The sequence below is a fragment of the Clarias gariepinus genome, chromosome 3 (genome assembly GCF_024256425.1).
Source record: "Clarias gariepinus isolate MV-2021 ecotype Netherlands chromosome 3, CGAR_prim_01v2, whole genome shotgun sequence".
Lineage (NCBI taxonomy): Eukaryota > Metazoa > Chordata > Actinopteri > Siluriformes > Clariidae > Clarias > Clarias gariepinus.
Genome location: NC_071102.1, coordinates 42,187,559 through 42,202,733, shown reverse-complemented (window position 1 = coordinate 42,202,733; position 15,175 = coordinate 42,187,559). Strand labels below are relative to the sequence as shown.

General features: G+C 35.6%; 1 protein-coding gene across 1 annotated transcript in view; it reads right to left on the bottom strand.

Annotated features, from left to right (window-relative positions):
• Nucleotides 1-15,175, bottom strand: part of LOC128518710 (sialoadhesin-like) — a 1,187,000-nt gene that overhangs the window by 384,784 nt on the left and 787,041 nt on the right. Inside the window, exon 10 of the mRNA XM_053491953.1 lies at nucleotides 5,838-5,867. Coding sequence (XP_053347928.1) covers nucleotides 5,838-5,867 — 30 coding nt within the window. The remainder of the gene's footprint in view (nucleotides 1-5,837; nucleotides 5,868-15,175) is intronic.

Sequence of the window (15,175 nt, the reverse complement as noted above, 5' to 3'; positions counted from 1 at the left end):
CCCCAAAACAGAGGAAGCAATCCACCAAAAAACTCAGAGTCATGGGAATTAGTCAGTGAGGCAACCATGAGGCCAGGGGTATCTCAGTATGATGCTACCACGATCATGTGTCACTGAAAGCATAGGTGTTCTCAGTGTGATGTACAGAACCAAAAAATGTGGAACACTATAAACTGTTCTGAAGTACAAGGGAGATAAGTACTTACGTCAACGCACTGGGCATTCCGGTCAAACCTTTTGATGCGCTTTTGATTGTGCAGAATAACAGAACAAGTGCTTGTTATGACAGTAAAAACTCCCTTTATTATTCTATTTACTCCCTATAGTTCTCTATATAATCCCCTGCTACACTAATGCGCTTATCCCAGCGTTTCACCAGTGCTTGGATATCATCAAGGTAGAAAGTTTTCTCAGTACGTCAGAGCCATGATCAGACTTCCTGCTTCTTGTCTGAAACACCGGCCTTCCAGGAACTCCTTTAATGGCCCAAATGATTGTGTGTACAGTTGCCGCAGACAGATGTGGCTCTTCACCATTCAAAAGTTTCACTGCAGCTAAAAGTCTTATCACTGTACTGTCCATAGAATGAGAGTCTTCTGTAAATGTGTTTTGCTTTTAAATCCCGGTTTGACTCGAACACCCCTTGTAGATATTCAATCAGATCCTAATTATTAAGGCTGTCTTAAATCTAGTAAGCTTTGTGGGCATCCTCCAAACCTTAACCTTCTTCTCTCTCACACTCTCATAACACAAATATATGCAAAGCTCCTGACTTTTCTTGCCTGTCGATTAAATCCTGTTCAAATCCTCTATTGCATACACACATAAAGCTAAAAATCACATGTGCATACACACGCACTAATATAGACGGTCTTATGAACAGCAGACCTTATTACTATTTACTTAAGAGATCTTGCACGATTTTGGGAGAAGGGTTTTAGACGTCTGGTTCCGAGTCTATTCTTTTTGAAGACACAAAATAACTTGATGGTTGGCTATACCCAGGCCTGCTGATCACTGCCAAGCACAGGAAGAGGTTGGAGTGCGTCATTACGCCTGCTGCCTGCGGTTTTCAAGAACGGCCTGCTAGGACGAGGTCCTATTCGTGGCCCCAGTGTGTCTGGCAATAATTTAGTTCTCACTACTGCTTTTGCAGGGTGTCCAAAAAAAAATCCATGCAGCTCCCTCAGCAACTGTGCCAGTTACCCTGAGCACTTTAGTTGCATGTTTCTTTGTTCTGAAATGTCCACTGTGGACAAACAGTCCATGAGACACAACTTAAATGGAAGTAGTTCATTGTAGTAGTTAAACACTTAATTAATATCCCAAGGGAGCGCATCCACTGTGCCGTGGTGCACTCCAAAGCCAAAATATCATACATCGGACAGTACACTGTTATTTGGACAATAAGATGGACAGATTAAAGATTTATGGTCCATGCATAAGTAGATCCTGCACTCAGAAGTGTCTCCTGAATTGTAAATCTAGTCTAAAGGGCCAGACCCACAAATTCACAGAAGGCTTTCCTCCAGAGAATTATCTCACAAGACATGGATGCAGCATAACTACATCAGAGGTTAGCTTCTCCTGGTTATTGTTCTCTCTAATGAAGTAACCAAATATATATGATGTAAACCTGAACATAGACAAACTGACCCAATTTCGTAATAATATTTAGCAGGAACAAAAGTGTTGAGTGGAACAATACACTCTCTCAATAACAAATTCTGAAGACCAGTTTAAGAGCTAAACTTCTGGGTTAAATAAAAAATCATGTCATATGAGTTAAATTCAATTTTATGTGCACATTTAGTTATTACTATTACTATCTATTCAATTCAATTTTATTGCATAACGCTTTTTAAAATGGTCATTGTCGCAAAACAAAATTTGTATGAAATGAGGTCGACAGTGGCAAGAAAAACCTCCCTGAGATGGCAGTAGGAAGAAACCTTGAGATGAACTGGACTCATCAAGAAACCCATCCGAATTTGGGGGATAACGGATAGCAGTGATCGATCTGCAGTCATTCTGTTGGAGGGTCAGGTAGACTTGTAGGAAATTCCAATCCTGAACTATCGAACAACTGCTGTCATAAATCTGTTCTTACAATCTGCAATTAGATTTTTAAAAAATATTTGAAATCGTAAATCAAAAGCCTTGCTCCAGCGGCGGTCGACATCATTCTTGATACTAATAAAGATCCTGCAGCTTTAAATTAGTAGTTACGTATGACTTATCAAAATGGGCCAAACTTTCACTTAGGTAATGTGGTTCAAGAATATTCAGTGAAACATTTAATTATACTGGACCTGGACTGTTTTGTAGTTCAGGTGCATTCTGAACAGCTGATTCCCATTCCCATAGCCCTAAAACATGAAATGTTGCATCTACAGTATTAAACATCAAAACTTAAGCCGTAACTGTATTAGGCTTGTATGTTGGCAAGCAAGCTGAGACATGCATATTGTTTTGTTTGCACACTAACACACACACACACACACACACTGTGCACTCTTTATCAGTGTCTTTTAATTGGAGGATAGATTAGTCCTGAAGTGACGAGTGATCTTGTAAACAGGTCTACAGCTCCCCGAAGTGAGCGTTGTGTCTGTGTACTGTGGGAACGCTTGAAGCTCAAGGTTACACACAACCACACACAGCTCTGCAATCTGCATCATTACCGCATGTATTCTCACCACTCGCAGACAGTGTACACACACACACACACACACACACACACAGTGTGCAGTAGGACTGTGATTCTCACACGCTCTCAAGCAGCGCAAACAAACACAGCTGTTCCCTGATACCTCGCAACAGTTCTGTTAACACACACACATACTGAACTTCTGAATAAAGGTTTCCACAGCAGCACAGCTAATTAAAGGGATCTGAATGACAAAAGGAAATAGTATAGCAAAGTGTACAGTGCGCTGTATTACAGAAAAGTAAAACGCATAAAGTTTTTGGATTATTTGTTATTTATGAATTATTTACATTTATCTAATGGCTGTTATACAAGTTATACTATAAAGTTATAGTTCAAGTTAATTCCTATATCATTTTTTCATCAGTGTTGTGAAATGTCCATTACCTGAAGTTTCTCCAACCCAGCAATCCAATGGTCGAAAACAAACAAACCAAAACCCCCCCCAACAAATTAAGTTATTGGTTATAAGGTTAGCACAATGACCTCCAGGGTCCAAAGTTGCATGTTTTTCCTGTGTTTGGTGGGTTCCCTCCGGGTACTCTGGTTTCCTTCCACGATCCAAAGACATGCAGATTAGGCTAATTGGCGTTCCCAAGTGTGTGTTCCCCTTGTGGGTTGTTCCCCCCTTTAGGAAACACCAGTGTCCTTCTACAGTGCACAGACATGTGATGTACGCTGGATGTGTGGTTTTCTTTCCAATACAGAAGGAACAAAATATGCAGTTCCATAGATGACCACTAGGGCTCTAAAAGTGAGTTAATAAACATACTGTAGACCTGTGAGTGTTTGTGTGTGAGTGATTTTTTTTTTTTTTTATGTAGCCCATAGATTAAAATTACATATGATAAATGACAAATAATAAAGCCATATAATAATGTATAATTTGGGCATGGACAATTGGAATGACAGCTGCACACTCAAAAAAATAACTCGTTGAATGAACATAATTATGGAAAGAATTTCCACCTGATTTAATGGCTTTCTTTCAGCATTAAGCAATTTTGTTGGCCCAACTTAATGTTCTTAGGCTCAGTCAAATTAATTTTATTAGTTTCATTTAACTTATTTACTACAGCTGCGTCCAACATAATTTAATACTGTTAACATAAATGAATAGCGTTGGTACAACACATTTTTCAGTTGTAAATTAAGTTGATCCAACTCAAGTAAATTTAAATTTCAAGCCCTGGACAATAGAATTCTGTGAAGGAAGGAAGCATAAGACAAACGGGATAAAACAGAGATTTTTATTTTACACCAGCAGCAACTTAGAATAAAAGAATAGAATTTTTTTTTTAACACCAACAGAAACGTTTTGTACTTTATAACTGTCCGTTATGACTTTTAAATATGACCGTTAGAGACGGTTGGTCAGGAAACTCCTGAAGTCAGATGCAGACAGGACACTTTTCAGTCACAAACTTTTGTGAAAAAATACAGAGATAGATTCAATTAAAATTCATGATACTTATTTTAGCAAATGAACAATATTTATACTTAGTTCCTCTCGCTTCACAACTCATGAGAACAGACCGAAACCAGAACCGAACCGCAGATTAAGCACGCGCATATAACCGTCCGTATTTTAAGTGTGATTAAAAAATACAAGAAATAGCTTAAACTAAAATAACGTGACTAAACATCGCTAACCCGCAGGTGACATTTATGTTTTCCACACGCCCGCCAAACGCTTGTCTTCTCAACAAGCTGTGTTTTCTTCTCGCGATATTTCCGGTTTTGCTACTTCCGGTTTTCATAGTGACAAGATCTCTTTGGTTTATCTCAACATGATTGAATCTAATACATGTTGAGTTGTTGAATTTTATGCAAATATGTTCATCTTGGAAACATGAAATTATTATGTACAAAACACATATTACATTTTAGTACATGTAACTGGTAGCCATGTTCATTTTTTTGAGTGCACAAGACAATGTTCATAGGATGCAAAGTAACTTTAGCACATAAATTACGCTAAGCTAGCTAGCTTGTGGTAAATGAGGTACAGTAGGTAGGCATGTCCCAAACAACAGCCAGGCTCGTTTGTTCCACTGATTTCCCCATTTATGGAGTAACTGGAGTTGGGTCAGCCCCTGCCAAGATGGTGATGGCCAGAGCTCCAAAGGTTGAGCGGGTTGGCACACCATCCAGGAAGTACCCTCCCATGTGCTAGAAGCTCCCTGAAATATGCTTCAGGCCCTGATGGATAACTTGTATATTAATATTTGATTATTTTGACGTTATGATATTTAAAAAAAAAACATCAGTACATTTGACTAAATTTAAGTGATTCTTGTGAAGATGTTAGTTTGAAAGGGACAATCGAGCGCATCGAGAGGCAGAGAAAATTGAGAGACAGTAAAAGCAAAAAGGTAGATGAGCGATGAGGAACTGTCAGCAGGATGCTCGATATGGATGTGGCTCAGTTTAGCTGCGTGGGAAAGTGTGTGTTTATTGTGTGCTTGAGCGAAGGAGGGGGGGTGTGAACTGTGTGAACGAGAGTATTTATGAGTGGGAGCAAAAAAGCATATGTGTGTGTGAGCGTGTGAATGTGTTGGTTCCGTCTCTAGTGCAGGCCAGGTGGTTATGTCATTAAACATCAATCAAGTGCTATTAATACCAGGTAGAGGCAAGACATCAAGGAAGGAAGACGGAGTGGGAAGAAGAACATCCAGCCCAATCGAGAAAATCCCACAATGCACTGCAATTAGCTATCCAACAGATTACAGATGAATTCTTGAGTCAGACTGGTTAAAGGTGCTGAAACTGTGATGAAATTTGTGTGGCCCGGTTCTTATTCAGCAGTTGAAATACAACAGTGACAAACAGTAAAGCAGCATCTCGTGCCGTAACGGCACACTCGTTTTAATATCTTAGTCTTTCTTTTGTAACAAATTATTCACAATGATTTATTTGTATGGTAAAATGCAATGCAATGACTAATCAAAGGCAAATAATAATACATTAAAAAGGTGTGTTTACCAAATAGAAATAGATATTAATGAACATAGTGTTTATTATTTCTTTTGCCCTAGTACCATAAGAAGACATTTATCTTACATTTATTAAAGGATTCTCCAGTGTCAGTTTCTTGGAACACTCAATACATTTTCAGTCACTGGACATTTTTGGTGTGAGGAAGGCAATAGGATTTCTTCAGAACATTACACATGGCCTCTTTTTGTCTTATTAAGTTCAAACAGCTTATTAATGTAACCATAAATGGATAAAAAAAAAATGCATGAGGATATAATTCACTGAGGAGGGTCATTTTCTTTGCAGCACTTAGTTGTGATGAAATGTAACGAGTACAAATGTTGTTTTCTACGATTAATATGACTTACAAAAAGCTGGATTATGCTTGAATATTTGCAATGTGTTGTCAGTGGCCTGTGAAGGTATTTTAACCCTGGATTTATAAAGATCCAGAAGGACTTTGTTAGAAAAAAGGTTGTTGTTTTTTTACATCAGTATATATATAATTTAAATTCAATCAATCATTTCTTTTAAATTACATTTTGCTTTGAAATTTTGGGGGTCGCATTATGTAAAAAAAATTAAATAAATAAAAAAATAGGACTTTGTCCTTTACACATGCACAAAAAAGCAATAAAATATTGGCAGCGTGCTGTGTTTACTCACCCAAGATCTCATGGTCAATCCCAGCCTACAGTTCTCTGACAGGTGAACACACAAATGCATATGAGAAAAGAACTTTTGCTAACATTAAATCACTACCAGCATTTAAATAAAATGATCACTATAGCAACCAATGGTCAAAGTGTTTGTTTTTTTTTGTTGCCATTTGGCCTGCTTATACCACAGCACTGAATTTGAAGTGGGTTGAAAAAAGTGTATGATTAAACATCTGGGAACTGCAGCGGTACCTTGGCATACCATATATAAATTTAATTTAATCTGAGGTCATGGTTGAAAAATAGTTCCAAAATGAAAGCTGAACGGACGTGTTTAACGCTATCTGATTCACAACAGCGGTCTAAAACGTTAGATTAAAGGGTGTATATTTAATAATACTAAAAGTCAAAGTAACAGCTATACTTGCAACCCCAGACGACTGTAGACATGTACTGTACTAACGCACTGTATCTGAATAAAATAATGCGGTCCTACCGCAACTGTTTTTGGCCGGCGACTCGACGTTGCCATCAGTCCAATGTTTGCTGGGCTTTAGTTACCTTCCATGGTCTTCTAGGCATTTTGCCAGTTAGCTCCTTCTTTTTAAAAAGGTTCCAAACTTTTATATTAGTCACTCCCAATTTACAGTATTTGCTACCTCTCTAATGGGTTTATTAAATTATAAATTCCAAATTCCAAATTATGACCACCATTACATCTTATTGGACCTTATTTTGCATGTTCCTGGGTCTGTGTGCATGAAAATGGCTGTAATTCCTGAATGGTTAAAACCACATTTTTGTCAAATCCCTTTAATTGAAGCAGAAAGTCTTGACCTTACGCTTTATGGACCTGACATAATTACATTATGCAAGCCAGTTTAACTGGTCCTTCAAATGAAATAACTTTCATCTAAACCTCCAAGAAGCAAAAACAAGAAGATGCACTGCCTTGCCAAAAAAAAAGAAAAGAAAAAGAAATCATTAATATATCATTTGTCTGCCATTTGCTTTGATTGATTGTGTGAAAATGCCTGCAGTACCACTCTTTCACAATCCTGGAGTCCTGGAATATGCCCGTGCCATCAAGGAAGAAAAACTCCATCAATGTAATAACCTGGTCACTGAGGTCGTCAGCTGACTTCATTTGTTGACACATAACAAAGAGAAGGAGAGATAACAGTTAGGTATGGTCACTGTCACACAATAGATAAGGTGAATGTATATTTAGTGTAGATTGCAAGCATAGACTCATAACTAAATGGGAGAGCTAGAAGGAAACCCAGACATGAGGGCTCCCTGAGATGTAAAGCAAACAATCACCTCACCGTCAGCAAACCTGAGTGCATGAGTCCCCCTAAGGCAAATCTACATTACATTGGGAGACTATTCCATAACTTTGGGGCTTTGTAAGAAAAAGCTCTGCCTCCAGCTGTATTTTTCATAATACGTGGTACTGATAAGCAGCCTGCATCCTTTGATCGAAGTAGGCGTGGCGGATCGTGAGACACTAGCATTTTACTCAGATACTGCGGCATGAGACCATGTAATGCTTTATATGTCAAAAGTAGTATTTTAAAATCGATGCGTACTGTAATTTCACAGCGAGCCAATGCAGTGTGGATAAGATAGGGGTGATGTGCTCGTATCTTCTGGTTGTAGTGAGGACTCTCGCTGCTGTATTCTGGACTAACTAAAGCTTGTTTATGCACCTAGCTGAATAACCAGACAGTAAGGCATAATTGCCAATTATGACAATTCTCAAGCTAAGTGAAGCATATGATGCATGTAATGTGTGTGTGATATTACATCATGCTTTTCCTTAATATGCAAAACTATATTTTTGAAGAAAATATTTTTAATAAACATCAATGAACATGAAATGTACTCCAAATAAAAAAAGACCTACTTAAATCAATCAATCAATCAATCAATCAGTGGTTAAGGCTGAACTAAAATATACTAATATATATAATTTTGTGCACAAGGTTAAAGCTCTACCCGACGCGCTGCACTTGGGTGGCAAACAGTCTATTAAACCAAATACCGGAATACCTGTAATACTGTACAAGAATGTAAATCAGCCTGTAATACTCACCAATTAAGTGCATGCTAACGAAAGCCCACTTTTAATTCTTTTAAAAATCCCAAATCCACTATGTGTTTGAACGTCTTTGTAATTTTTGCTCTGAGAGTTTCTCGAGTGCTTACACTTTATAAAAGGGCAGTCAACATAAATCAGATATACTTACTCAACATTCATAAATAGTAAATATATATTCCAAAATTGGTTTTATAACAATATTTCATTAGTTTCTAAGATGTGTTGTGTTCATACATTTAAAGTCCACAAAGTTTTAGTTACTAAAGAGAGTTTTCTGTGATAATTGATGATTTTTGTGTTCGTTATTGTGAAAAGTGTGTACTTCCAGGCTAAATGGTGTGGTGTAAAATTAACAAACACTGTAACCTTTATTGCCTACTTGAAAATGAAACAAGAGCATGAAAGCTGGCAGCAATAAAAGAAAATCCTTCAAACAAAACAAAGAAATGTGTTGTTAGTGTGTAAGAGAGTGAGAGATTTGTGAGTTGATATGCTTGGTTTTTAACAGCAAGTGCATGGTCTGGGTCCAAACATGTGCTCCCCTGGGAGATCTCCACACACACACACACACACACACACATGGCTGCAGGCTAAATTCCACTCAGCAATTTCAGCTTGTATCGTACTTGACCAAAACTCTACATCCTGTTCCAAGCTGCCAGTGTTGTGTTGCAGGGACGCTTGGCAGACGTGCACATCAACTGAGGCGGAGAGAGATAGAGAAAGTAGGCAAGGGAGGAAAGAAATGGAAGAAGCAAAGGATTACGGGGGTAAAGCCAGTTCCGCTATGCACAAAGGTCTGCGAGAGGTCAGGACCATTAAACATAGTTCAAAAACACAAACATTAGAGAGAGAGAGCGAGGGGCGGGGGTTATTGTCATGTAATGTAGTCATGTAACAAGATTAAATGTGACTTTTTTCTCAAATGTAAATTTATGTAAATATATGTAATGTGTATATGTGTAAATCATGTTCGTTCAGAGCATTATAACTATATAAATGAATAGATTTAGAAATCACCCCTCTTTCAAAATAGTAAAAGAAAACTTGCAGCCTGAAATAAAGACAGACACAGTTTTTGTTTTATCTAGCTATATTTACTCAGTGCAACTTTTAAGGTTCAAGTGAAAGATATAACAACAACATGTCAGGAAATAAAATAAAAATAAACAAATTAAAAATGGCATCATTGATAGCGAAAAGAATCACCCGCTCCTAAAAATGACTTGTAAACTCAATCAGGTGAAGTAAATCCCATTTCCAGTGGCACACAAAGCCATTTGACCTTCAACCGTGATCAGTTGTGGTCAGTTTTGATTGACTTGGGATGAAAATCTAGAGCATTTTAAGTTCAAAGGATCTATGGGGTAAAGTTGTGCACAGACACAATTCAGAAGATGAATACAAAAGAAAAAAAATTCAAAGGCTTTATCACTGCCTAAAAGCAAAGTAAAGTATATTATTAAGAAGTGAGAGCTATTTGGTAAACAAGTTAAAAGAGCCATGAGGGAACTAGTCAGAGAGGCTACCAAGAGGCCTACAGTAACTCTGAAGCAGTTGCAGGAATGTGGTCATAAACAAACAATATCACATATTGTCCACAAATGTGGGATGTACAGGAGGGTTAGAAGAAAAAACCTACTTGACTCTCATGACTGAACTTTGCAGAAGCACAAGTAGTTAGATGAAATTAAAATTGAATAACTTGGCCACAACCCTAAATGATATGCCTGGCAGAAATCCAATACATCTCACCATTCACATTATTGGGGTGTTTCTCTGCAGCAGGGACTGGGGCACTTGTCAGGATTCTCCGGGTTCTCCAGTTTCCTTCCACAGTCCAAAAACATGCAGATTAGGCTAATTGGCGTTTCCAAATTTCCTGTAATGTCTAAATGTGTGTGTGAGTGTTGATCAGAGGTACTACCACAGTTGTACAAATTGGAATAAATACAATGGTCACCATTGGTCTTCAGTCCCTAGGAATACAGAGGTTCCTGGATGGATGGATGGATGGATGGATGGAATTAACAAATGCCGTGTGTGTTATTTCATAGTTTTTCAGTGAATCCAGTATTGTTTTAGAATATAAAAAATAAATCCAAACTAGTTTCCAAAATTTTGACTGGTACTGTACATACTATATAGATACTGTTTTATATACACCTCACTTAAGTTAGCCCGAAATTGTCTAACAGTTAACGACAGCTCGATCTAAAACTTCCACCGAATAGGATTTGCTCATCATTTATATTGGTTTAACTCAGGAGATAATGAAATTCTACTGTGTTATCTTCATTGAAGAAAACTGCTATAATAAACCACTCATGATTATGGATCAGCAAGTCAAAGACATTTCAATAAAATATGTAGATTCCCGAGCAACACAGTGATGCTACATTTAAAAAGTACAGTACTGTGCAAAAGTCTTAGGCACCATATTATATGCTGTACCAATTTTGTTATTTATGTTTATCATGTCTGCATAATTATGTACAAAAATAATTCAGTATTTCCATATATAACCAAAAATTTTATAAATAAATAACATTTCAGGAGAATATATGCATGGCTGTTAAGAAAAAATATATATAGTACAAGACAGACTAGTTGGATGTTTAATCCTGGGATTTAAATAAAAATAGAAATGAGCGAGTGTGATAAAGTTACCAGAAAAACTAATATTTTTCAGCATGCTCAGTAAAACCTAACAACTATTTCACTTATAGTACTGTGCAAAAGTCTTGGGCACATACAAAAATATGGCATAAGCCAAAGATGCTTTTTGTAAAAACATTTCATTGTAAAAACATAAACATTTCTGCATAAAAGAAACTTAAATAAAGAGAAATAAAGAGCAATAAAGAGTAATAAAATTAAGTCAATATTTGCTATTGCCTAAAATTAGGAGTTTTAGACAGATTTGTGTAGTTGTTTGTGGCTTGCTGGAGAATATGAGTTCTTCTGGTAACTTTGTTATATACGTTACCAAACATATATATTTACATTAAGTTACTGGCTATAGTCAATAATACTGTAGGTTGAGTAAATTCATAATAATGTGTGAGCTATTGATAATAGTAGGGTAGGATACATTAGTTCTATAGTTGCTAGTTACAGCTTATAGCAGACTAGGTTAGCATGCATTGAAATGCTAGTTATAGTTAATAGTAGGTTAGGTTAACTGACATTGAGTGTCTATGTGAAATTAAGAGTAAGCTATCTAACATCACACTGGTGGTTGGTAGACATTACCTTTTCAAGCTATAGTTAATAATAGGCTAATTTAGCTCACCTTTATTTGCTTGCTCAAGTATGCTAGGTTACCAAAACATTGATTTGCATTGATAGTTATTAGCTACTGACGCTGAGTTGCTAGCTATAATTAGTAATAGTAGGCTAATGTCCATTTGTGTCTCATTTCTTGTCAGTTATTTAATTTTTTTTTTTTTTTTTTTAGTTTTTAATATATTTAATGTACAGTATATGTATTTATACTGTTATATAAAATAAGGCAGTGGTGGTGCCATGTACAGCCACATACACATTCTCATCCTAATCCTATTTTATACCATAAAACTTCACATGGGAGCAGTGTTTGGGTGAGATTGTCAGTTTCGGCTAATAAATATTGCACAGTGTAAACTCTGAGTGGGGAACCTGGTGAGGAGCTAAAGTAAAATCCCAGCTCACTCACATGCTTCCCCCCCATACACACACACACAGAGTAATATCTCTCTAATACAATACAAAGAGAGCTGAGCGTCCTGCTAATCCTAGCTTTCATTGCCACAGAAGCCAGCACTCTGTCCAAAGTGATGATGAGGAAGTGCTGACAATTCCATATAAATCCTGAAAGCATCCAGGCCAACAATCTCAGAAGAATGTCTGCATTCATAATGAAGGGAGATTTTGTTCTGGTTAGAGGATTGTCACTCCAAAAGTATGTTTTAGAATGCACCTGGGATCATTTCGCATAATGTCCTGCACAACAGTAAAAGACAGCTTAAGGCTGAAACTAGTTTAAATACTGCACACACCTGTCTAATAAGCAACCTTTGGTTGCAGAGGCACTTGCGTGTCACTACATTAACAATGTGCAAAAACTCAGCACGGTTGTCGGGTAGTTTTTTTATACTGTATATATATATATATATATATATATGGGTCAGTTTACAGAAAAGGTGGCATTTGGGTCGTAAATATCTCCTGAAATGTATTTCTTCTTTCACACTTAAAAATTCTTTACTTTACTTTACTTTTAAATGTTATGAATCCACGAAAAAGTAAGGCCTAATCTATTTCTTTTTTTTAATACATTTAATAACTGGGGTTACTTCTGTTCCTGACACCACTAATGACAATTTAGAGAAACATTGTGACCATTTACAAAATGGCCACATGGTTTTCAATTATGTAAATGTCATTTGCAATTATGTAATTCAGTTTTTATGTCCAACTTTTCACAGGTATAATTATAAAATGAGTAACAACAATAGCGAACTTAAAAGCTTGTAAAAAAATAAAAATAAAACTTGACATAGTTTGGGATGACTGATATTTATTTTATATTATTAATTATAATCAATTATTGTTATTTTATAAGTTACTGATGTTATTGTGAATCAGATTCCTTTAATAATAATAAAAAATCTTTAGATGAAAATTATATGGTCCCACTTGTATGATCTTCCCGACAAGATATTCCCTGGAACTTGATGTTTTGAAAAAACAACAACAATGCTACAATTAAATATGGAATATTAAAATAAGAAAGTGTATTTTATGATTAAAAGTACATGCTATATTTTCTGAAAATATACAAGTAATGTGTTTGTTATGTTAATTTAAATAATTTTGGCTTTAGAAAAATAAGTGACAGCATTTTCCACTATTTTTGTAGAATGACCCAGATATATTTATGATGACTAAAAGACTTCCAGTGCTTTAAGACACACAATGATTTCACTACCTATTTCAGACTTGACAGCTCATGCATGAGGACTCAGTGGTGTTCAGTGTGTTTCCGGTGCTCAGTTATTTTTCCGGTATGTGCACGCACTCAAATAGAGCACCGCGTGCCTGCCTGAAGTAAACCGGAACAAGGTTAGTCTAGACGCACAGAGTAAAAATAGCAAATACTGAGGAGGAACCAGAAAATTAATATAAATTCATAAAAATAAAAATAAGAGAAAATCCTATAAATACAAAACAAAACAAAAAAACAGGCCTATATTTAAAAGTATACATGTGGGACTTTTTTCATAAAAAAAAAAAAAAGGTTTAAACTTAAATGGCCTAGTGACTACCTGTATCAGGCCCAACTTCTACTGATATTCTATGCATTAAGTTTTAAAACACTACACATAATACTACTACTACTATGAATAATAATAATAATAATAATAAAACCACCACCAATACAAATAACAACTGTAATAAATTATTGAAAGTTGGAAACTTTTAAAAGTCAATCAAACTCTTCATCATTAAGCCACATGTGCCTATGGGGGGAAAAAAAAGCTAGTAAGAGGTTGCCAGATTGACAGTTTAAACTTCCTTACAACTACTGTATTTCCCAGTAAAGATTACTAATTAACATAATTAATCTAATATAAACCACTAGGCTGGTGTTTTAATCAAGTATTATAAACGAGTTACTAATAAAGTAGTATATATTAAATTGTGATCAGTTTGTTTGATTTATATGATGTACAAATATAAAATACGCAAACAAAAGCAGTCTGTGTTCTGTAGAATATTATCCATTATATACATGCAGTTACATGAACTAGCTGTGTGACTTACAAACTTAGACTTAAAATGGAGTATTATTATTATTATTATTATTCATATAAAATAAAATAATTATTAATATAAAAAGAGCAATGTGCAGTGATTTTTTTATGTGCATGTGTTGCCGTCGCTAATCGAAGACTTTGTGTGCCTTATGCAGATCGCAAAGAAGTGTGTATGAATTTATACAGAAGTCAAAGGGAGGTTGCACAAGAGCTTCTTGTCATCAAGAAGGAGCCGGATGCCTGTCCTCGTCCACATTTTGAGTTTTTAAGCATCCTCCGTATAGTACTGGGCTCACGCTGTCGGATTTTCACCTGTTTGGTGCCCTGAAAGCAGCCCTATGACGAAGATACACTTCTGATGAAGAAGTGAAGACAGCAATGCATTTGTGATTCGCAGCTTAGCCGGCATTTTTGCATTTTTTTTTAATGAGGGAATATAAAAGCTTGTCAAAAAGGTGAAAAATTATGCTATTATATAATGTTATATATATATATATATATATATATATATATATATATATATATATATATATGTTTTAGATATATAGATATAAGATAATATTTTATTATTATTAAAATATTATTATAATAATATTTTATTTAAATAGCACATAAACATTTTAATGTCAACAAAGTCGACACTTTTACATAATTATAGTGTGGTACTGTATCAAATATATATTATTTATAATTATATGTTTATAAGTATGTCTTTTTTAATGTTGATCATTCTTAGAATGGTCTATAAAAATACTGTATAAATACAATGTATGTTATGTATGCGAGCAATTGGCAACTTAAATTAGTATCTACACTTATTATTATGATTAGAATTAGAATTATTATTATTATTATTATTATTATTATTATAAATACCTTTCAGCCTCAGCAGAAGATAAATCTAGCAACTTAAAAATGAGAA